The 24,357-nt window shown below is 39.1% G+C and overlaps 1 protein-coding gene across 1 annotated transcript in view; it reads right to left on the bottom strand.

Annotated features, from left to right (window-relative positions):
- KIF11 (kinesin family member 11) overlaps positions 1-21,550 on the bottom strand; it is a 45,754-nt gene extending 24,204 nt beyond the window's left edge. The window contains exons 1-10 of the mRNA XM_045438217.1: positions 21,161-21,550; positions 14,520-14,652; positions 14,181-14,278; positions 14,004-14,082; positions 12,233-12,418; positions 11,993-12,117; positions 8,957-9,047; positions 7,516-7,758; positions 5,311-5,406; positions 3,382-3,470 (exon numbers count right to left, since the gene is read on the bottom strand). Of these exons, the coding sequence (XP_045294173.1) occupies positions 3,382-3,470; positions 5,311-5,406; positions 7,516-7,758; positions 8,957-9,047; positions 11,993-12,117; positions 12,233-12,418; positions 14,004-14,082; positions 14,181-14,278; positions 14,520-14,652; positions 21,161-21,237 (1,217 nt within the window). The 5' untranslated portion in view covers positions 21,238-21,550. The remainder of the gene's footprint in view (positions 1-3,381; positions 3,471-5,310; positions 5,407-7,515; positions 7,759-8,956; positions 9,048-11,992; positions 12,118-12,232; positions 12,419-14,003; positions 14,083-14,180; positions 14,279-14,519; positions 14,653-21,160) is intronic.
- Positions 21,551-24,357: the final 2,807 nt, after the last annotated feature.

Raw genomic sequence — 24,357 nt, 5'->3', positions numbered from 1 at the left:
AAACTGGAGAAGTGAATTAAAGTATATATACAGAACAATTATACCTTTTGCCTCTTGCACACAAACCCCAGTATACACCCCAACACCCACCACCATCACACCACCACATAATCTTCATGAGATGGAAGGGTTATCTTCTAGAACACAGTTCCCCCGCCTCAGCACTATTGACATTTTGAATCAGATGATTCTGGTTCACTTTAATGGGTCTCTGATTTCTTCAGCATTAGCAAGTTTCAGAAGTGAATGCTATCTTTTGTAGCCTCGTTCCTTCATAACTACCAACAATTTTCTATCCCACACTGTGCTTAAGTGACAAAGATACTTTTGTGAATGTGAATTTCCTCAAATTATTAGCTAACGATATTGGTGATTAAAGAAAAAGCTAGAACTGACATATAAGAGGAGAGTTAATTCTGACAGTCTTTCCATTAACTATGTTAGTTCTTTATTGGAAATAGCTCTTTAATGTGAATGAGATATTTGAAATGTTTTCCTTATACTGAATGTACATGAGGTAATGCAACATTATTTCATGGATGATATAGTTTTGACATAGTGTTAAAAGATCCATTAAATAAAGCATTATCCTATTTTAAATGTTGGCTTCAGCTTTCATAATCCTCCTCTGACTTACAGTGTAGTAATTCCAAAAGCATTTTCAGAAGGAATATTGTTTCAGATTATGCCTCATGTTTATTGAGAGTAAATACTATCTTTTTAATCATGGGACTGACAAACTAAAAATTTATTTATTATTTATAATTTTATAACTAAAGTTATTTCTTAATCTAAAATACATCAAAGTGATGGTCAACAGAAGGTAAGCAAATTAGACAGTCTATAATGTCCAGTGTTTGACCACTAACAGCAGAAGATCCTACATGAGCAAATCATGACAAAACCACTTATTCACTGGTTGCCTACTAAGCACCCATCTCTAGCATCCACGTTTCCTTTGGGAAAGGACCCTCTCTTGACTGTGCAGCACCCAAGCTGTGTGGAGGGAATGTGACTCCATTCCCAGATCCAAGGACTAAGCCTGACTGGCTCAAGACAATCGGGGAAATTCAACTCCTTTGACAGCTGTTGGTTCAGATATGGATACAACTCAGAACTAATCTAATCAATAAGTGATGTTCCTCCAGTTTTGATGGTTATAGGCCAGGTAGCCTCTCACCCACACAAGACATGAATGAGAGCAGCAGCCGCTCTGCTGACCATCATCCTTGATGAAGAGCCAGGCTTAGGAGAAAGCCACCACTTAGGACAGGAGTGAGGACAGACAGGATCCTTGAGCTACTGAATTAAATAACCTTGAAGCTCATTCTACCCCTTGCTGTTTTAAGACAGTTAAGCTGGGCTTTCTAACCAAAAGCACTGTGATGCCAACTTTAAAATATAAAAAGTGGGGGCGCCTGGGTGGCGCAGTCGGTTAAGCGTCCGACTTCAGCCAGGTCACGATCTCGTGGTCGGTGAGTTCGAGCCCCGCGTCGGGCTCTGGGCTGATGGCTCAGAGCCTGGAGCCTGTTTCCGATTCTGTGTCTCCCTCTCTCTCTGCCCCTCCCCCGTTCATGCTGTGTCTCTCTCTGTCCCAAAAATAAATAAACGTTGAAAAAAAAATTAAAAAAAAAATAAATAAATAAAATAAAATAAAATATAAAAAGTGGTTACTGAATAAGAACTAATATGTAAAAAATATAAAGTGGTAGAAATAGAGACACCCATAAAGTAAACAATTGAAAAATAAAATACTATAGTATGTACAATAGAGAAGTATACCTGAAAACCAGATAAACAGGAAAAAAAAGAAGAAAAAATACCAAGTTTAAGAACTAAGTGTAAATTTGCAAAAGATTTTTGGAAAAATATTTTGCCAAGTAGGTATAGGATATGAAAGAACCAAATATGGGGCATGTGGGTGGCTCAGTCAGTTAAGCATCCGACTTCGGCTCAGGTCATGATCTCATGGCTCATGAATACAAGCTCTGCATCAGGGTCTGTGCTGACAGCTCAAAGCATAGAGCCTGCTTTGGATTCTGTGTCTCCCTCTCTTTGCTCCTCCATGGCTCGTGCACATGTGCTCTCTCTCTCAACAAATAAACATTAAAAACATGTTTTTTAATTAAAAATTAAAAATAAAAAAAGAACTACACAAAACCAAGGTAATATAGAAAGAATAAAAGAATACCGTTTAATAGCCTGTGATATCCATACAATGCAAATCTGAGTATTCGTAATGTATGAGCCAATCAAGAAGACATAGTGCATTATGACAACTAAGAATACTATGGAAGAAAATGAGTTTAATTAAATGATTTATATGCTATCACAATGATCACATAATGTAACCATACATGTATTACCTGAAAAAAAAAAGTTGTGTAAAAGATTATACCAAGATGCTTTGCATTATTATCAATTAGCCCTAACCTTTTATCATTAATTTTTGAAAAATGCCCTGTGAGAGGCACCTGGGTGGCTCAGTTGGTTAATCGTCCAACTTCTGCTCAAGTCATGATCTTGTGGTTCACAAACTCGAGCCCCAAGTCGGGCTCTGAGCTGACAGCTCACAGCCTGGAGCCTGCTTCAGATTCTGTGTCTCCCTCTCTCTCTCCCCTCCCCTGCTTGTTTCTCTCTCTCTCTCTCTCTCTCTCTCTCTGTAAAATAAATAAACATTAAAAAAAGCTTTAAAAAAAACAATGCCCTGTGAAAATCACCCTCCTTAACACCTTCAAGGATACAAGCTATCAGGAATTTTCAACTTAAAATTCTTAGCATCCCACTTGCCTTCTGCTCCTTAACCTGTTGTTGTTATTGTTTCTAAATAAAGTTTCAGTAGATTTCCTTTGAACTATTCCAGGGCTTTAAAAACTGAACAGATTAGTGGTTGCCAGAGGTTAGGGACTACTGGAGAAAAAGGATGGGTATCACTACAAAGAGGCAGCAAGAGGGAGATCTTTGTAATGGTGGGATACGCCGTATCTTAATTGTAGAACTACATGAATCCACAAATGAGACAAAATGGCATTGAATTAAACACGTACTTTGCACCAATGTCAATTTCCCAGTTTTGACATTTTACTAAAGTTAAGCAAGAGGTACTGAATGGGGGAAACGCAGTGAAAAATATATGGGACCTCTCTGTATTTTTCTTACCACTTCATGTGAATCTATAATTATTTAAAAATTAAAGTTATAGAAAAAATGTTTAAACTTATTTGATAACTACTTGTTAATGTCAATAGAAAAAGAAGCATTTACAGGAGGCACTAGATTTAAAGATTTTAGTTAATGTCCCATAAGTGAATTTTACTTCAAACACATTGTTACCAGAAAATTATTACTCTTGGAAATTAATTTCTATAGCCAAGGCCTTACCTAAAATTTTCTTCAGAAATGTATACCCCATTTTTCTCACGGGCTGCAGCAAGATCTCGTTTCAGACGCTCTATCTCTTCCGTATATTCCTACACAAGAAGAATGTTGTAGGTGTCAATTTAGCATATAACTCTTTTCTCATTCAGTTTGGGGAGGATATATATATGTATATTTCATGTTTTATTTATATATATACAAATAAGACATGAAATTAGCCCTTTTATGTTCCTTTTTAAATGTTTATTATTTATTCTTTCTGTATTATTTCTCTCAATTATCTCAATAAAGACTTCAATAAAAAAAAATAAAAAACCGGGGCGCCTGGGTGGCGCAGTCGGTTAAGCGTCCGACTTCAGCCAGGTCACGATCTCGCGGTCCGTGAGTTCGAGCCCCGCGTCGGGCTCTGGGCTGATGGCTCAGAGCCTGGAGCCTGCTTCCGATTCTGTGTCTCCCTCTCTCTCTGACCCTCCCCCGTTCATGCTCTGTCTCTCTCTGTCTCAAAAATAAATTAAAAAAAAAATAAATAAAAAAATAAAAAAAATAAAAAACCACTACTGGATCGCTTGGGTGGCTCCATTAAGTGTCCAGCTCTTGATTTTGGTCATGATCTCACCATTTGGGAATTCGAGCCCCTAGGTGGGGCTCTGCAGTGACAGCACAGAGCCTGCTTGGGATTCTCTTTCTCCGCCCCTTTCCCCCTCAAAAATAAAGAAGTAAACTTAAAAATAATAAACAAATACATACGTACATACTACCCGGAAAAGGAACACAAGCCAAAGTGGGAGGAAATATTTAAAAATCATCTCAAAAAGGGCTTGTATCTAAAAGGTTACCACTTAATAAGAAGAACACCAACTAAAAATTGGGCAAAGAATATGGATAGACTTTTCATAAAAAAGATATACAAATGGATAATAAAGTTGTGAAAAGATACTCATTATCATTATTCATTAGGGAAATGCTAATCAAAACCACACTGAGGTACAATTATACAGTTATTAGAATGGCTAACATTAAGAAGATGGACTATAACAAAGTGTTGGAGAGGATGTGGAGAAACTGCAACCCTCAGATTGGCTGCTGGGGAAACTGAAAGTGGTACAGCCACTTTGGAAAACAGTTTCTTGAAGAGTTAAAAATAAATTTACTGTGCAACACAGAAATTAAACTGCTAGGTATCTACTTAAGAGGACTGAAAACACATCAACACAAAGACTTGTACACTAACGTTCATAGCAGCATTACTGGAAATAATCCAAATGTCCACTGGCTGGTGAATGGATAAACAAAATGTGTTGTTACCCACTTAATGGAATACTATTCAACAGTAGAAAGACTCTATTGACACACGCTACAACACAGATAAAGCCCGAATGTTATGGCAAGTGAAAGAAGCCAGATACAAAAGACCAAATATTGTATGATTCCATTTAGAAAAATGTCTGGAAAGAGCAAATCTATAGACAAAAAGTAGATCAGTGGTTGACTGTTTGCAAAGGGGCAAAGGGGAACTTTATAGTGATAGAAATTTCCTAAAACTAGATTGTAGTGATGTTGCACAACTCTATAAATGTACTAAAAATCACTGAATTGTAGGCTTACAATAGAGGAGTACTATGGAAAATTATACCCTAATATCTGGTAATTATATCACATTAATGTATGGTGATTATACCCTAAAGCTATAAATAAATAAATTTCATAAATGTACATAATTGCAAATTTTGCTGACTTGATAGAGGTGGAAAAGTCAATATATTTGCATTAGAAAAAACATATTAGGTAGTTCATTAAAATCATTAGATGAAAATCATTAGATGAAAAATTACCATAGGCAATTTAACAAATCTTTTAACAATCATCTATTTCAAGTCCTTATTTTCACATTTGCCAAATAAGATTACATTACTCCACAAAAATCACAATTACCTTAATAAGAGCTCTTTTGGTGAGTTTCTGGTTAACTTCAGGCTTATTTAGTATGTTCTTTGCTCTATGAGCATATTCCAATGTACTCAGAGTTTCCTGTGAAGAAAAGAAAGTACCAACTACTAAAGATATTATGAGAATAATGTAGTTCTGTTATCTAAAATGTACTATAAAATAACTTACAAGAAATAATTTATGGGTATATCTAATCTAAACATCTATCCACTAGAACCACTATACCCTACAAAGAAGTTGTTCAAAACATCCTTTTTCCCCTTTTTTCCAATTTTCAGGGTCTTCAACTTTAAAATAATTTGACCTAATAATTTTTTTTAATTTTTTTCTAATGTTTATTTATTTTTGAGAGAGACAGAGTGTGAGCAGGAGAGGGACAGAGAGAGAGGGAGACACAGAATCTGAAGCAGGTTACAGGCTTTGAGCTGTCAGCACAGAACCCAATGCGGGGCTTGAACTCACAAACTGTGAGATCATGACCTAGCTGAAGTTGGATGCTTAACTGACAGAGCCACCCAGGCACCCATGACCTATTCATTTTTTATGTTAGTTTTCACACTCAATGAATTCCATCATCTGATGAATAAACAAAATGTCCTATATCCATACAATGGAATATTACTCATCTACAAAAAGGAATGAAGCATTGATACATGCTACCCACATGGATGAACACTGAAAACATTATGTTAAGTATAAGAAGCCAGTCACAAAAGAAAACTTATTGCATGATTCCTAAATGGAATGAAATGTCCAGACTAGGCAAATCTATAGATTAAAAAAGTAGGTTAGTACTGAGGTAGGGCTGGGAGTGAGAGCAAATGGGAAGTGATTACTAATGGATTACAAAGTTTCTTTCTGGGGTAATAAAAATGTTCTAAAATTGGAATGTGGTGATGACTGCAGGGTTCCGCAAACATATTAAAGTCACTGAACTATATACTTTTAATGAGTGAATTGTATGGTATGTGAATTTTATCTCAGTAAAGAGGTTTTTTTTTATTTTTTATTTATTTTTTTTTTTAATTTTTTTTTAACATTTATTTATTTTTGAGACAGAGAGAGAGCATGAACAGGGGAGGGTCAGAGAAAGAGGGAGACAGAATCTGAAACAGGATCCAGGCTCTGAGCTGTCAGCACAGAGCCCGACGCAGGGCTCGAACCCACAGACCGCGAGATCATGACCTGAGCCAAAGTCGGACGCTTAACCGACTGAGCCACCCAGGGGCCCCAAGAGGTTTTTTTTTTAAATGAAAAGGGAGGGGCACCTGGGTGGCTCAGTCAGCTGAGTGTCTGACTTCCGCTCAGGTCATGATCTCACAGTTTGTGGGTTCAAGCACTGCATCGGGCTCTCTGCCATCATCGCAGAGCCTGCTTCAGATCCTCTGTCTCCTCTCTCTGTGCCCTCTTTCTCAAAAGTAAATCAATATTAAGATAAATAAATAAAAAATAAAAATGAAAGGGGAGTTAGAGACCTCTATAAGCTTTTCTAACTCTATTCAAAGGAAGTGGCCACAATATAAAATAAGAGATTTCACCATCTTTGTTGCTTCTCTTGGTTTTACCACCTATTCCCACACATCCAACCCCATCTTTGCTGCCCTCTTAAGTAGCTTCTACAACACTAGCATTCACTTAACCCACTTTTAAGTCCTCAATTCAATCTCCATATCCCATGTAACCCATCTACTGCTAATGACCATAGCAATTTCTTTGAAGACTGTGTAAGAAAAGCCATTAAGTAATTGTTTTCTTTTTTAAGATTAAAAACTCTGCCAGGAGGGGCACCTGGGTGGCTCAGTCAGTTAAGTGTCTGACTTTGGCTTAGGTCATGATCTCGCAGTTCGTGAGTTTGAGCCCTGTGTTGGGCTCTGTGCTGACAGTTCAGAGCCCAGAGCCTGCTTCAGATTGTGTGTCCCCCTTTCTCTCTGTCCCTCCCCTCCGTGTGATCTCTCTATCTCTCAAAAATAAATAAACATAAAAAAATAAATAAAAAAAAAAGAAACTATGCCAGAAAAGAGGAAGACAGTTTTTTCAGTGGCATCCTCCTCTATGTGCACGTGTGTGATACCCAGATTCTTTTTACTCTCGCATAGATTGAATGAAGCCAATTAATGAACTTTTAAACTATGTGTTAGCTAAATAAGAATTACACTTACTACACTTACAGATACCTTTCAAAGGGCTTACCTCAAGATTGAGGGATGCAGGAGAAATCGTTGCAATTATAGATGTTCTTGTACGCCCCCCAAGGGAATCCTGGAGGATTCTAGTTAATTTAGATTCTCGATAAGGAACATGAGGTGTTCTTTCTACAAGAGCAGTAATAACCCTTCCCAAAGTCAACAGGGACTGATTGATATTTCCAGCTTCCCGAGCTCTCTTGTCAACTGCTCCAGAACGGCCAATGTTCTCACTTCCCGCAAGATCAACCTTGAATTTCAAAAATAAAAGTAAGTTGTCAGTTCCACTGGATTTGGACACAAAGACTTTCATTCTTACATATATTTAATAGCCAACAAAATAATTTTTCTATAATTAACAACCCACTACAAAACTAATAACCTAGTGACTACAAGTATATTATCTAGAAATATAAAATTTCAAGCTGCTCTATGAGGTAGTCAAAAATGAAACAGTTGAAAAAAACTACTATATGATCCAGCAATGCCATTACTATGTATATTATCCAAAGGAAATGAAATCAGTATCTCAAAGAGATATCTGCACTCCCATGTTCAATGCATTATTCACAATAGTCAAGATATGAAAATAATCAGCGTCCGTTGATGAATGAATAGAGAAGATATGGTGTACATATATATACACACACACAATGGAATATATTATTCAGTCATGAGAAAGACTGTGCAACAACATGTGCAACATGTGCAACAACATGGATTAACCTAGAGAACATAATACAAAGTGAAATAAGCCAGGGAAGGACAAAGACTGCATGATCGTATTTATATGTAGAATCCGGGAGAAAAAAAAGAAAGTTCACTGAAACAGAGAGTAGAATGATGGTTACCAGAGCAGGAAAGTGGGGGAGAAGGAGATGCTAGTCAAAGGGTAGAAGCCTTAAGTCATAAGATGAATTCAAGTTCTGGGGATATGATGTACACTACGATGACTACAGTTAATAACACTATACTGGGGCACCTGGGTGGCTCAGTCAGTTAGGCATCCGACTTTGGTAACGTCATGATCTCCCAGTTCTTGAGTTCGAGCCCCACATTAGGCTCTGTGCAGACAGCTCAGAGCCTGGAGCCTGCTTTGGATTCTGTGTCTCCCTCTCTCTCTGCCCTCCCCCACTTGCACTCCCTCTCTCTCAAAAGTAAATAAACATTAAAATACAATTTAAATATAATAATAATAATACTATACTGAAATTTACTAAGAGAGTAGACCTAAGCATTCTCACCACCAAAAAAAAAAAAAAAAAGTATGTGAGGTGAAGGATATGATAATTAACCTGATTATGGTAATCATTTTACAAAGCATACATATATCAGATCATCACATTGTATACTTAAATATATAATCTTATTTGTCAATTATTCCTCAACAAAGCTGGAGAAAAAAAAGAAAAGAAAGAAACAGCAGTGGTATTAAGGTAGATGCTTACCAAGTTCAACTTTCCAATTTTAACAAGCTCCTCTCCATCAATTGTAGTTTCTTTCATATGTATTGTAACAGAGAAAACTGAGTGGGAACGACTAGAAAACAAGATCAGGTTGCCCAATCATTATAATGTAAAATATTATTTGCTTTCTATAAAATACTCAAAACAGCAAAGAAAGACCAAAATCCACAAGATAGAGAAAGATAGTATCAGACAGGAGACATTAATAAGGTTTTGGAAGATGGAGGGGAGATAAAACAATGCTTAGGTTTTTGCCTTCTTGTACCTGCTGTCTGCAGAGGAGACGCCAAGAAGACACTACCTGTAAACACCCTAATAGACTCGGGAACTAGAATCCTCAGACCTCTAAAAGCTGGATATGGAGTAGGATTGAGATATTTGCCTGGGACGTCAGAGGAAAAGGCTTGCAATTAATCTTCCTATTTATAAGAACCTCTTGAAATATGTCATTACCATAAATTCAAACACCACCACACAAGCCATAGGTTACTTGCTTTAAATTACTTGCCTGTTGTAAAAATACATTGCTCTGTTTTGAGGCTGCCATCAGAAATAGTTAACACCCTCTCTTGAGAAGCAGAAATGGTAAATAGCAGTGATTACCAAAACACTACAAGATAATCATCAGTAGACCATAAATTGTTCCAATGTCTATCTTATGCTATGTACTCACATTCCGCTTCTATCTGAAGGATACAAAAGTTATATAGACAACCTAGACATCTTTTCTTCTTGTATCAACGCCACTTGGTGAACATCATTATGTTTGTTTATGTCACTGATGGGTGGTAGGGAATATGGTAATTTTCAATTTTCTTATTTGTACTTTGCATGCTACTTGGAAAATTTTTAAGTATCATATTTTATTATTTAAAATTACAGAAAAGGGGAAGGACATGGAAAAAATATAAGCAAACTATAGATCTGAATTACAATATACATTTCACATTTTTCTATTATTTACCCATTCCTAACCCAAGACTATGGAATTGATGCAATTAAGCATAGAAGTCAACTCTGATTCTAGAAAACTGAATTGTTTTCCTTCACTTTACCACATACATTCATAAAGAAATTTTTACTCCAGTCTACATACATAAAAAGGAGTCCTAAATTACACAAATTTATGAAAAATAGGAATTTATATCAAAGAAAGGTATTTAGGGGCGCCTGGGTGGCGCAGTCGGTTAAGCGTCCGACTTCAGCCAGGTCACGATCTTGCGGTCCGTGAGTTCGAGCCCCGCATCAGGCTCTGGGCTGATGGCTCAGAGCCTGGAGCCTGTTTCCGATTCTGTGTCTCCCTCTCTCTCTGCCCCTCCCCCGTTCATGCTCTGTCTCTCTCTGTCCCAAAAATAAATAAACGTTGAAAAAAAAAAAATTAAAAAAAAAAAAAAAAAGAAAAAAAAAGAAAGGTATTTAGAGAAAAGAAATACTACCTAGTCTTAAACTCATTCCTCCAAATTCTATATAATTTTTTTAAATGGAAAGTTGTTATAAGAAAACTTAATTAAAATTATAAAATCAGGGACACCTGGTTGGCTCAGTCAGTAGAGCACGCGACTCTTGATCTCGGGGCTGTAAGTTCGAGCCCCATGTGTGGTAGAGATTTCTTAAACATTTTTTTTTCTTTTTTTCTTGAGAGAGTGCATGTGCGAGGAGGGCTGAAACTCGAACCATGAGATCGTGACCTGAGCCAAAGACAAAAACTCAACCAACTGCACCACCCAGGCGCCCCTAATACATACATTTTTTTTAGAGTTGTAGAAATTTCTAATTACAAGGGAGCAAAGAAATAAGAGATCTAGTTTTTTTTTTTTTTTAAGTTTTATTTATTTAAGTAATCTTTATACCCAACGTGGGGCTCGAACTCATGACTCTAAGATCAAGCACAGCACATTCTCCTGACTAAGCCAGCCAAGTGCCCTGAGATCTAGTTCTAATAATCATTTTGTAGGTCAGGGAAAGTGATAGTCAGATAACTTCACTTATTTACCTGAAGTCACATGTTTGGTTAACTGCAGAACTCGACCTAAACACAAATATCTAACTCCCAATCCATAGCTCCTGTAATTACACTCTGATGCTTCCTTCAAAGACCAGCAGAAAAAGAAATCACCTGACTCAGTAAACTGCTTTTCTAGAATTTGGGATTTAACCTATAAGGGGTGCTATCAATATGCCCCTTTGTACCCCAGAAAGCCAGCGTTAGTGACCATATATTCCTACATTAAAATGAAGTCATCTGAAAAAAGTTTAAATCATGTTGCACAATCTAAATATATATAATTTTTATCAATCATACTGCAATAAAGCTAGGGAAAAATTAAATGAAATTATCTTTCTTCTAATCCTTATTTAAACCAAGTGTTTTCATGGGGCACTTGGGTGGCTCAGCCGGGTAAGCATCCAACTTCAACTCAGGTCATGAGCTCATGGTTTGTGAGTTCAAGCCCCATGTCAGGCTCTGTTCTGACAGCTCAGAGAGAGCCTGGAGCCTGCTTCAGACTCTGTGTCTCCCTCTCTCTCTGCCCCTCCCCTGGCTCATGCTCTTTCTCTCTCTCTCAAGAATAAAGAAACATTTAAAAATCACAAACAAACAAACAACAACAAAAAAAACAGGTGCTTTCAAACTTTGTTCTAGGTATCCACTGGGGCCCCAGAAAAATGCTCAGGGAAAACCTTCATGAGGCTAAGGAGGTAAGCCTCTAAGCATCCCACCCCCACATCAACTACAGCAGCCACATTATCAGCAGTTAATCAAGGCTTCCATGTACGATTTCATTCGAGAAAAAATAATCTAAAAAGTTTAAAACTTCTGCTCTAATATCAACTTCTCTTTGTTCTCCTTTCAACATTCTTCCAATACTGGTGTTCCCCTATAAATCTCAAGTCAATTACTAAAGCACGAAATCTAGCATATATTCTAGCTGTGTGACTCACATATCATGACTCACCCCAATTTGACTTCCCCATAAAAAAGAAAATGGAGCAGTGGGGGGAAGACAATGGTTTTCTTACCTAGAGTATGCATTCATCAAAGTTGCTGCAGTTGTCCTTTTTGCTGCCCCCTTCTCCAAAATTTGATAGACTTCATCCTTGTTGTGCACTGTAATTTCTTCTAAACCTTTGATTATCACCCCCCTCTGACCAAAAATGAAAAGAGCATCCATCAGATTGGTAAAATATATATATATTCTGGCTTCTCAAAACATCACACATTAAAATCTGGATACATTCCATTCTCAAAGACTGAGTTACCTTGTTACGGGGATCATCAAACATCTGTAGTCTCTCAGAAACATCAGAAGATGGATTAAGGAGATCAAAAAGTTCCTCATTATAGATTTCCAACAGAGACACTTTGACTGAAAATTCAGTACCATTATCAGTAAGTTTCTCAAAAATTTGATGCAGAGTACGTGGAATTATACCAGCCAAGGGATCCTGAAACCATAATATTAATAAGGATTAAAATAAGGGAAGAATGCCATCCATTTACTATGGCGGTTAAAACACATATGGTAAGGGCCTCCTTCATGATATATTTAAACACAAATATGCTAAAACCAGTTTATTTATTTATATTTTTTATGTCAATCCCTTTTCATCAAATTTTATTATAAATTGTATAAATTGTTCATTAGTTGTATAATCTAAATTCCACTAAAACAAGTTTAAAAAAGAAATGAACTGAGTATTAGAGAAGCAAAGTCATTTATAAGAATTTATTCAACGGTAACTATTCTTCTTCATACCTTCCACAAATCTGTCTTACCTATCAGCCACTTCATGCCATAGAAACCAACCAAACTAAGCTACTTATAAAACCAAGTTTAGTAATTCTAACTTTTCTCATGAGAACGTAATACTACCATCTTAACAGAAAAGTGGCCCGTGTACCAGTGTATTCCCTAACTCGAACATAAACACGTTTTTAAAATATTTAAGCATCTTTTATAAAACTGTTATGAATCTCTAAATTTTGAAACTGTACTTTAAGCCTATTCCTTATTTCCTATGGTTACAATTCCATAACTTCATTATCCATGCTCCAAGTTAATGCCTCAACAGTGTAACCACTAGAAAAAAGGATCAACCTAAATGTAAATAATTTGGAAACTTAACTTAGTCATTAAATGCATTTAAACAAGGACGCCTGGGTGGTTTAGTCGGTTAAGCGTCCAACTTCAGCTTAGGTCATGATCTCACGGTTTGTGAGTTCAAGGCCCATGTTGGGTTCTCTCTGCTGTCAGCATGGAGCCTGCTTTGGATCCTCTGTCCCTCTCTCCCTCTGCCCCTCCCCTGCTCTCTCGCTCTCTCTCAAAAATAAGTAAACATTAAAACCTCACTTAAACACACTTGATGGATATCTTTGTGAAATGTACTATGTGCTTTTTACAGTATCCAAGAATACAGTGATCATAATTTCTTGAACACTCAAGGTCATCATTGTTAAAGTACCATGCTGCCCCTTGCTATGCTATCTTGATGAGACTCATTCCCACACTGCAAAGTCTTCCCTTGCAAGCCCTACTCACATGCCGCTTTTCCACAATATTCTTTTTTTATTTAAAAAAAATTTTTCTTTAATGTTTATTTAGTTTTGAGAGAGAGACACAACACAAGCAGGAGAAGGGCAGAGAGAGAGGGAGTCACAGAATCCAAAGCAGGATCCAGGCTTTGAGCTGTCAGCACAGAACCTGATGCAGTGCTTGAACTCACAAGCTGTGAAATGATGACCTAAGCTGAAGTTGGATGCTCAACCAACTGAGCCACCCAGGCGCCCCTCCACAATACTCTGCTCCAACTATTCTGTCTTGTCACTTAACTGTGCCATATGTATTGATTCTTTCTCTCCCAATGAGACTATGTTTCTTAAACAAGAACCATACCATATAGTTTATCCTACATTCATGTTTGACATGGTACGCTGATCTTCTGTATTTCAAGAAAGAGGTCTTCACTCATGTTATATTAAGTTATATTTCAGCCATTTTAGAGATAGAAACCTGGTATAAACAGTAAATACCTCCTCCCAAGTGTACTCTTCATTAGGTGACCTCTCACCTTCCATTGTAAAGGTTTTTCCAGTGCCAGTTTGGCCGTATCTGTCAAAATTTTTTAAAGTGTTAAAAAAAAAAACCACAAAAAACAAATACATGCATCTAAACTTTTTCATCAATTTGAAAAATAGTGTTTCACTCACGCAAAAATAGTGCAATTGTAACCCATAATAACTTCATCCAGAATTGGACAAACAACACTTCGGTAAACATCAATTTGTTTAGTAGACGCTCCAAAAACCTATCCCAAAAAAAAAAAAAAAAAAAAATCAGAGCAATCTTCAGGGAAAAAAATATGTCAAAATTACTCACTTTAAGAATTTTGTTTTTAATAGATTAACTCATTCAGCCCACTAGAAACCATTTGACAGCTCAAAGAGTAACTGAAACTTGGAATTGACACTAGAACCTAGAGGAAATAGTATACGAGGATAATTTTACATTGTAAATACAGGAGTTACAGCATTTAAAGAAGTAGGTACCATATCAAAAGTATATGTTTTCCTTGAGCTCTTGTCGGCCAATCCTCCAGTTCGTACACTAACTTCTTTTCGTACGTGATCACATTCCACTACAGAATGGGCGCTAGCTTTCCGCTCTGCCAAATTAAATGGTCTATAAAAAGAAATATACAAAGTTACTGAAAAAAATCTTAGTTTTCAGGTTACAAATGACATTGTCATTAATACCTTAGACAACAACAAAGTGAAGTTTTTTTTTGTTTTTTGTTTTTTTTTCAAAGTTTTATTTATTTTTGAGACAGGGAGAGACAGAGCATGAACAGGGGAGGGTCAGAGAGAGGGAGACACAGAATCTGAAACAGGCTCCAGGCTCTGAGTTGTCGGCACAGAGCCTGACGCGGGGCTTGAACTCACGGACCGCGAGATCATGACCTGAGCTGAAGTCGGCCGCCTAACCGACTGAGCCACCCAGGCGCCCCCAAACTGAAGTTTTTTGACTACACTGTTGGTAACAGGGATTACATGGGGTACTACTGAATGATACTGCTAAAGCAGACGGCAGAATTTTAAGTCTTAAGCCCCAGAAATAAAAAATAATCTTTTTTTTTTAATTTTCAAAGTTATGTAAAACATTATAATCCTGACAGTTTTTGGAGTAGATGCTAACAGAATTAACTTGTAAAAAATGCCAAACTTATTTTTTAGAATTGTATTTCTACTATTCTTAGAATCTGAGAAAGTTAGGTTATAATGTAGTAGAGAGATTTGTGTTCAAATTACTAACCACATTTGTGTTTGAAATACTAACCTGAGAGTGAACAACTGGCATAAGATAAAAAGTAGATAAAAATAATGACTGGGGTGCCTGGGTGGCTCAGTCAGTTAAGCATCCGACTTCTGCTCAGGTCGTGATCTCGGAGTATATGAGTTTGAGCCCCACGTCGGGCTCTGTGCTGACAGCTCAAAGCCTGGAGCCTGCTTCAGATTCTGTGTCTCCCTCTCTCTCTGCCCCTCCCCTGCTCACGATCTGTTTCTGTCTCTCAATGATAAAAAACATTAAAAATTTTTAAAAATATAATAATGACTAATACATTGAGTAGTTACTATGTGCCAGGTACTCACTGTTCTGTCTTTTTTTAATGTTTATTTTTGAGAGAGAGAGAGAGAGAGAGAGCACGCGAGCATGAGCAGGGGAGGGGCAGAGATGCTTAAGTCAGATGCTTAACCAACAGAGCCACCCAGGTGCCTTGGTACTCACTATTCTAAATGTTTCACATGTGTTAACTCAGTTTGTCCTCACAACACTGTGAGGTCAAGGGGGGAATAGTAACAAAACAAATGGTTATAAAAGAGGTAATGTTTAGAAAGAATATGTAAAGGGTGCTGTCGGAACACAAAGCAAAAATTTAGTGTCTTGATTGGGACAGGGAGGGGTAGGGGAATCATACATAAGTGACAGGAAAGACCCCCAGAGGAAGAAATGTAAGTGAAATTCCCCCTTGGGCTTTCAATAGAGTAAGGATTCTTTTTTTTTTTTTTACATTATTATTATTTTTTTTTTAATTTAAATCCAAATTAGTTAGCATGTAGCGCAACAATGATTTCAGGTGTAGATTCCTTAATGCTCTTTACCCATTGAGCCCATCCCCCGTCCCACAACCCCTCCAGTAACCCTCTGTTCTCCATATTTAAGAGTCTCTTATGTTTTGTCCCCTGTTTTTTTTTTAAAGCTTATTTATTTTGACAGAGAGAGAGAGAGAGAGAGAGAGCGCGCACACAAGCGTATGAGTGGGGGAGGGGCAGAGAGAGGGAGACAGAATCTGAAGCAGGCTCCAGGCTTTGAGTTGTCAGCACAGAGCCCGATGCTGGGCTCAAACTCAGGGACCGCAAGATCATGACCTGAGCCAAAGTGGGACGCTCAACCGACGGAGCTACCCAGGTGCCCCTGTCCCCCTCCCTGTTTTTATATTATTTTTGCTTCCCTTCCCTTATGGTCACCTGTTCTGTGTCTTAAAGTCCTCATATGAGTGACATCATATATTTGCCTTTCTCTGACTAATTTCACTTAGTATAATACCCTCTAGTTCCATCCACGTACTTGCAAATGGCAAGATTTCATTCTTTTTGATTGCTGAGTAATACTCCACTGTATGTATGTATGTATGTATGTATGTATGTATGTATGTGTGTATGTATATATATATACACACCATATCTTCTTTATCCATTTAGAGTAAGGATTCTTGGTCTTGATTTGTATACAGTGTATACAAATTTCCCATTTGAAAAATGGGGCTGAGTAATAGTACCAAACTCACTGCACAGGAAAATAAATCCTATTTAGTTTACCATTTCCCAGTGGCTACCACAATGCTTGGTACATAGCCAGCATTCTAATATCTGTTAAACTACACAGCTTAATAAATGTCACCCTAAGGGGAATAATGGAAGAGCTGAAAAGAACCATAATACATACAGAGGCATCCATCAGATATTTATATACTTAACACACATCTGGACCAAAGAGAGAGACGTACTTTTTTTTTTTTTTTTTTTTTCAACGTTTATTTATTTTTGGGACAGAGAGAGACAGAGCATGAACGGGGGAGGGGCAGAGAGAGAGGGAGACCCAGAATCGGAAACAGGCTCCAGGCTCTGAGCCATCAGCCCAGAGTCTGACGCGGGGCTCGAACTCACGGACCGCGAGATCGTGACCTGGCTGAAGTCGGACGCTTAACCGACTGCGCCACCCAGGCGCCCCGAGAGAGATGTACTCTTAACCTGAGTTCATTTTTCCCATTCAGTATCACATATTATGAAAGGAAATGCCAAATAGGAAATTATCTTTCCCTTCATCACTAGACAAACTACGTTGCTATTTATTTTAAAAAGGGTATCTCAACAACCCTTTGGCATGCCCCATCCCTAGCATTTTTTGATGGTCATAAGATCAAATTTGTGATCCTGGGAAATTTAACTCAGCAACTCCCAGATAATATATAGTGATGCTACCAAGTGTCAAATGTAATGAAACCTACACAGTGCACATAACCCATGGCATGCAGGATTATTAACAGTTCAACAGAACTTGGTCAAAACCAACTTTCTGGTAGGCCGAGTATCAACTAGAATGAATTGCTCTCATGTGGTTAAAGCTCTTTCAATGTCTACCATTCCTAGCATCTCTCAACTAATTTCTTTGCCTGGATGTGTAATTAAGTTAACCAAATGAATACCATTGAGATGTCACAACTGAGCAGTAGATATTCACACATATCACACATTCCTAAAAGTTATCAAAACTCTGAGCAGCTTTAGGGACTATTTGTACTATGATAAATAGTACTGCCAAGCCACCATATTCCTAACCAAACCTCTCTAACTAGAAATTGCTAGGTTCCTGCTGGTGATGCTAACAAACCCATCGATTTGTTAGCCTCACTACAGTTATATTACATTTATTCGTTCATTCCATAAATATTTATCAACTACTTACTATATGATAAAACTGAGGATAGAGAAGTGAACAAAACCAAGTTTCAAAAAAACCGAAAACACTCAAGTTCTTATTCTCAGGGAGCTTTTATCTTAGTGTTATACATAGATAATTTAGATACTGATAAATTAGAAATGAAAATAAATAAACCAGACTAAATGGGATTGGAAGTGATGATGGGGGGAAACAGGCAGTTGCTATTACTATTTTCGGATGGTCAGGGAAGGCTTCTCTGATATTTAATGACACTTAAGCAGAATCTAGAAAGTGAGGGAGTCTTACAGCTATTTTGATGGGAAAGCTTTCTAGGCAGAGTGAAATTGCAAAGTCCCTGAGGTAGAGCTTGGTGGATAGATGTTATTTTAAAAATATAGAGGTGGGGGCACTTGGGTGGCTCAGTTGGTTGAGTATGTGACTTTTGATTTTGACTTAGGTCATGATCTCACGGTTTGTGGGATGAGTCCCACGTCGGGCTCCACACTGATAGGGTGAAGCCTGCTTGGGATTCTCTCTTTCTCCCTCTCTCTCTGCCCCTCCCCTGCTTGTGCATGCTCTCGCTCTCTCTCTCTCAAAATAAATAAACTTTAAAAAAAAAACATATTTATATACTTTTATATATATGAATGATTCATATGGGTTCAGATCTAAATTACTAAAGCACTTGTCTAGATTAAAATGCAAGACTGACTTAAATCGTAAAACCTTTATATGAGTCTTTTTTTTTTTTTTTTTTTTTAAGTTTATTTTGAGAGAGACGAGAGTGTGAGCCGGGGGAGAGGCAGAGAGAGATGGGGAGAGAGAGGATGCCAAGCAGGCTCCTCGCTGTCAGTGCAGAGCCCACCTTGGGGGCTCAATCCCACGACTGTGAGATCATGACCTCAGCCAAAATCGAGTCAGACGCTTAACTGATTGAGCCACCCAGGGCCCCTCTATTATGTTCTTAATAGAATTTATGCTAACCTGTACACTTATACAAGGGGAAAGAATGTTTTGCATGTGTGTTGTGTGTCTTTGTGTATACATATATCAAAGCCTATTTCCTTATTAAAATTTCTCTATATATGAACCATCAGTTCCTCAACTCCAAAAATTATAGCTTTCTCTTGAGCTGTGTATAGGTCGACTAAAAAATTTTCTTCCTAAAGTTAGAATACAAGTAAAGAACATCACTGGGGAGCCTGGGTGGCTCAGCGGGTTAAGTGTCTGAATTCGTTTGGCTCAGGTGAGTTCAAGCCCCCACATTGGGCTCTCTGCTGTCAGCACAGAGCCTGCTTGGGATCCTCTGTCCCCTCTCTCTACCCCTCCTCCCTTACACAAGAGCACATGCACGTGTGAGCCCTCTCTCAAAAATAAACATTAAAAAATTTTTAAAAAGCAAGTAAAGATCATAAAAGGTTATATTCATTGTAATAAAGTAATAAGCCACCTCTTGAAATCTCGCTGACCTCTTAGGTTACAATAAACTGTGCCAATTAAAAATGTAAAACTGAAAAACAAAACAAAACAAAAAATCAGGGAAGAATATGTGACCAGAGACTACATGTGGTTTGCAAAGCCTAAAATATTCACTATCTGAGCCCTTTACAGAAAAGGTTTAACAACGACAAGGGCCTTGTAAATTGTTTACTAAAGCTTAAGGACATATCCGCACTAGGAAAGATATTTGAAAAAGAAAGCATGAAAAGAAAAACATCCTCATACAAAAATTATTGTAAATAGTCACAACCAAAGCACTTTTCATTAGTGACAAAGTAAAAGAAACCTCTTTTTGGTAAGACTTGAAATGAATGGGGATAATAAATAATGTTTAATTCTTGGGACTAAGGAAGGGGGCTGGAAAGGGAAACAATGGGGCTCAAACTGTAATGATTGGTCTGTTTCTAATATGGGTGACGGATACACAGATGTTTGTTACTTTATTCTCCGTAACTTTTATAGGTCTGACATATTTTGTAACTAACAATAAAAAAGAAAATTAAAGAAAATAAAGCCACGCAGAGAAAGCATTACTGTCGGGCCTTAATAAACGATCAACATAATCTAAAAACTTGCGTTTCTATTATGGGCTGTTAATTTTTTTTTTCAAATCTTCAAAACAAGTAACTATTAAGAGAAGCTCTCAAGTACAGCTGGTAATTGGCCAGACTTAAGGTTACCACCGAATTTCCTCTCTGACACCTAGTTTAGAAAGCCAGCTATTACGGTTGACTTCTACAATTCAAGTCACCAAAGCTGAGAAGGCAATAACTTAAGAAAGTTTGTTGCATACATTTAAAAAATCACCTTAAAAAAAAAGATTTAGAATACTTTTGGATTCACAGAAAAGTTGCTGACGGTAGAATTTTAAAAACAGCAACAAAAACAGACACAAAACACACACATACAACAGTAAACTGTGGACGGCTTCTAAAAAGCTGAATAAATCAATCTCTAAGCAACAGTTTATATAACAAGCATGTTCTCTCTCTACTGGCTAATTTCAAAATTGGGAAGTTATTTGGAAATCAATCTGGGGAGAGTTGAACACCTCCACCCGCTCACCCTGAAAAAACTGTCTTCTTTGGTTTAGGGAAGACCAAGCTGCAGTACAATCAGAAAGCTATACTGGCTTAAGCTGTCTCCTTTTAAAAACAGAAACTCACTCTATAACAACCTTTAAATTTTAAATACAGTGGTGTTTCCTTATTTAGTAGGGATGAAGAAAATAGTGCATCAAAAATAAAGAGAACAAGTGATCGGTTATGTTTTGAGAGATGATGGAGAGGCCGGTAATCTCAACATCAGGACCATCTGCAAAGTAGGTATACAGTCTTATTTCCAAACTGACAAACTACAAGAAGTGGAATATAAAAGTGACACCTAAATCTCTGCTGTCATTAGTTTTTTTAAAAACAACATACTTTTCCATGAAGAACGGCGATCAAATTCTCCTGAATTGCAAATCAAACTATAACCTCCAATACGAATATCCTTTCTTCTGAAACAGACACTAATTTACTCCTCACAGCAATCTGGTGTCCTTTTATGGAACAGCATTTAGAGGAACTATGAGACAGGCAGGTCTGCACCGCCCAGAAACTACAATCAAAATTCCACTCTCCGGACAGCACAGAAGGGAGCCCAGCAGCAAAGCCCGGCACTCCGAATCCTGCCGGGTTCGCCCTACCTGCATCTCACCACCACCTGGATGTTCTTCCCCTTTTCCTCTTTCTTCTTCGCGGAGGAATTCGGCTGGGACGCCATGACGATCACCGCGGGAAAGTCAAGACCTGGTCGCGTACTCGAGCGCCGTGGGGGCGCGGGAGGGTCCTGCGACCGGCGCGGGCCAGATGCCCACCTCCCCCGCCGGATACCGGCGTGGCCCACAAGTAGCTCGGCGTCCCCGCTCTCCACCAGGAGCTCTGACTCCCCGAGGCGTCTGTCCCGCACTAGCACTAGCGGGAGCCTCGGAAACAGCGATGTCGTCTCCGCCCGAAGCCTAGGAAACCAGGCAACGACTCGGCGCCTCAATTTGAAAAAGGAGCCGAGACGCCGAACCAATAGCAGCGCGGGCGCGCAAGGCACCATGGGACGGGGTGTCGTCACCAGAGCCCCGCCCTTGGGGCGTGGCCCGCGGGAAAGTAAAAAGCTGGTCTGTCCGTACCCTCCTGGAACTCGTGGTCCAGAGGGAGAGACGCACGAGTAAATAGTGTGACCCTTCAACGCGACCTTGCCCAAGTTACATAACGTCTCTATAAACCAAGATTTCCAAATCTTCAAAATGGAAGCAATAGCGACCACCTTAGAAGGTAGTGTGAGAATTAACTAGTGCGGGCAAATCCCTTAGACTAGAACATGTAGTATCAGGAAAGCTGGCCACGATTATAATTATTATTAGCGGATGGTAAGACAGTGCTGTGGAAGCACAGGGCAGAGATCAAATGCGAGCCCTTTTCTCGGAGGCAGCGTCTAGAGTAGCCTTGAATAATTAGGAAGTGTTAAGAAATAAGGCTACATGGGTAACCAAATTGCGATGAAAAGGGCGTTAAGTGTCATTTTCAGAACTCTGAATGTATCCTTTAACTGATGAGAAATGTCATTGTTAACTGATTCCAAGCAAAAGGCAGTACGGTACTCGCCCTTTCAGACAACTCTTCCGGAAGGACTGACGCAGGCTCAAGGCGCGCTTCCCCCTACGTGGTGCCGCAGTCCGCGGGAGGCTTAAGGAGGCGCCCGCCGCGGTCAGCCTACAAATCCCAGCAGGCCGCGCTCGCTGGGCCCCGCCCCCGATCGGTAACCTGTGACTTTGGGTAGGCGTCCTACAAGCGTCCTTGCGGTGCTTGAGGAGACTCGACCGCTTCAGGTGTGGCATCCAGACCCGGGAAAAACTGTCGTGGGCCTGTGCTGTAGTCGGCTTAAGGAGCTGCGCTTGTGGGCCACACTTAGCCCACCGGAAACTGGGTATCGTTTTAGCTTTTTAAGTAAGGGCCAGATGGAAAACTCTCAGGCACCTTTGTGTTCCTCCACTTATTAACCTCCTGCATTCCCCCAAGGAGACAATTATATATACAGCTCGGATCTCTGGTCACCTTTACGCATAGCTCAGCATCTCAAAATGGACCTGCTGAAAACAGAACTCGTTATGCTCCTTAAAGCCACCCTAATCTTTCTCATCTGGACCCATGGCACTAACCAGATCTTTGATTCCTTCATATTCTACCTTGTCCAGTGGACTTCTGTTAGTTTTATCACCTCCGCCACCACTCCAGGCCAAGTCTCTTTTATCTCTAATCTGAACCACTGCCCTTGACACGTCTCCCTACTTCTGCTGTTTTCTCCTCTACCCACTGCATTCAGTCAGCAAAGGGAAGGATCCTTTAAAATAATTCGATCAGGGTGCCTGGGTGGCTCAGTCGGGCGTCTGACTGTTGATTTTAGCTCAGGTCATGATCTCAGGGTGGGGAACCCAGCCCCATGTGGGGCTCTGCGCTGGCAGTGCAGAGCCTACTTGGGATTCTCTCTCTCCCCTCGCTCTCTCTGCCCCTCCCCCATCTCTCTCTCAAAAAAACCAAAACCAGATCACGCCCTTCATCTACTCTTAAATCTTACAATAGCTTCTCAAAGAACTTACAATAGGGGCGCCTGGGTGGCGCAGTCGGTTAAGCGTCCGACTTCAGCCAGGTCTCGATCTCGCGGTCCGTGAGTTCGAGCCCCGCGTCGGGCTCTGGGCTGATGGCTCGGAGCCTGGAGCCTGTTTCCGATTCTGTGTCTCCCTCTCTCTCTGCCCCTCCCCCGTTCATGCTCTGTCTCTCTCTGTCCCAAAAATAAATAAATGTTGGAAAAAAAAATTAAAAAAAAAAAAAAAAAAAAAGAACTTACAATAAAATCCAAACTCCTCACCACATCCTGTGAGGCCTTCATGATACATTGCCTATACCAACATCAACTCCAGCTACTAATCACATAGCTCACTACCATGCTCCAGAGCTTCTAAGCTTTCTTGTCTCCAGGCCTTTGCATTTGCTGTACACTCTGCCTTTTAGTTTGGTTCTTTGCATGATTGACTCATTCTTATTCTTCAGATCTAAGCGCCACTTTCTCTTTTAAAAGGCTTTTCCTGGCCACCCTATCTAAAGCATAGGCCTCATTTCAAGACCTTACTTATTTGCTTCATAACACGTATTGCAGTCTGTGATTACATTGTCAGGTACATCTCTCTACCCTGCTGGAATATAGGTTTCATCAGGAACTATGGATTGTCTTATTCAATGTTGTTTTCTTAATGTTCTTGAACAGAGCCTTACACAAAGTACTCACTCAGTAAATATATGAGTACTAGGGGCGCCTGGGTGGCGCAGTTGGTTAAGTGTCCCACTCTTGATTTCTGCTCTGCTCTGGTCATGATCTCACAGTTGGTGAGATCAAGCCCCGCGTGGGGTTTTGCGCTGACACTGCAGAGCCTGCTTGGGATTCTATCTCTCCCTCTGTCTCTCTCTGACCCCCCCCCCTCCCCCATTGCATGCTGTCTCTCTCTCAAAATAAATAAACGTTTATATATATACACATATATATGTGTGTGTGTGTATATATATATATAATATGTATATATGTGTATATGTATATGTATATATGTAGGGGCTCCTGGGTGGCTCAGTCCACTAAGCATCCTACTTCAGCTCAGGTCATGATCTCACAGTTCATGATTTGGAGTCGTACATTCGGCGCTGTGCTGACAGCACAGAGCCTGGAGCCTGCTTTGGATTCTGTTTGTGTCTCTCTACCCCTTCCTCACTCGCACTCTCTGTCTCTCAAAAATAAATAAACGTTAAAAAATAAATAAATAAGTACTGGAAGGAAATTACTTAATCTTTTCTCAAACTTGGT

This window comes from Leopardus geoffroyi, chromosome D2 (genome assembly GCF_018350155.1).
Source record: "Leopardus geoffroyi isolate Oge1 chromosome D2, O.geoffroyi_Oge1_pat1.0, whole genome shotgun sequence".
Lineage (NCBI taxonomy): Eukaryota > Metazoa > Chordata > Mammalia > Carnivora > Felidae > Leopardus > Leopardus geoffroyi.
The sequence above is the reverse complement of the archived record's forward strand: the minus strand, read 5'-3'. Positions and strand labels throughout refer to the sequence as shown.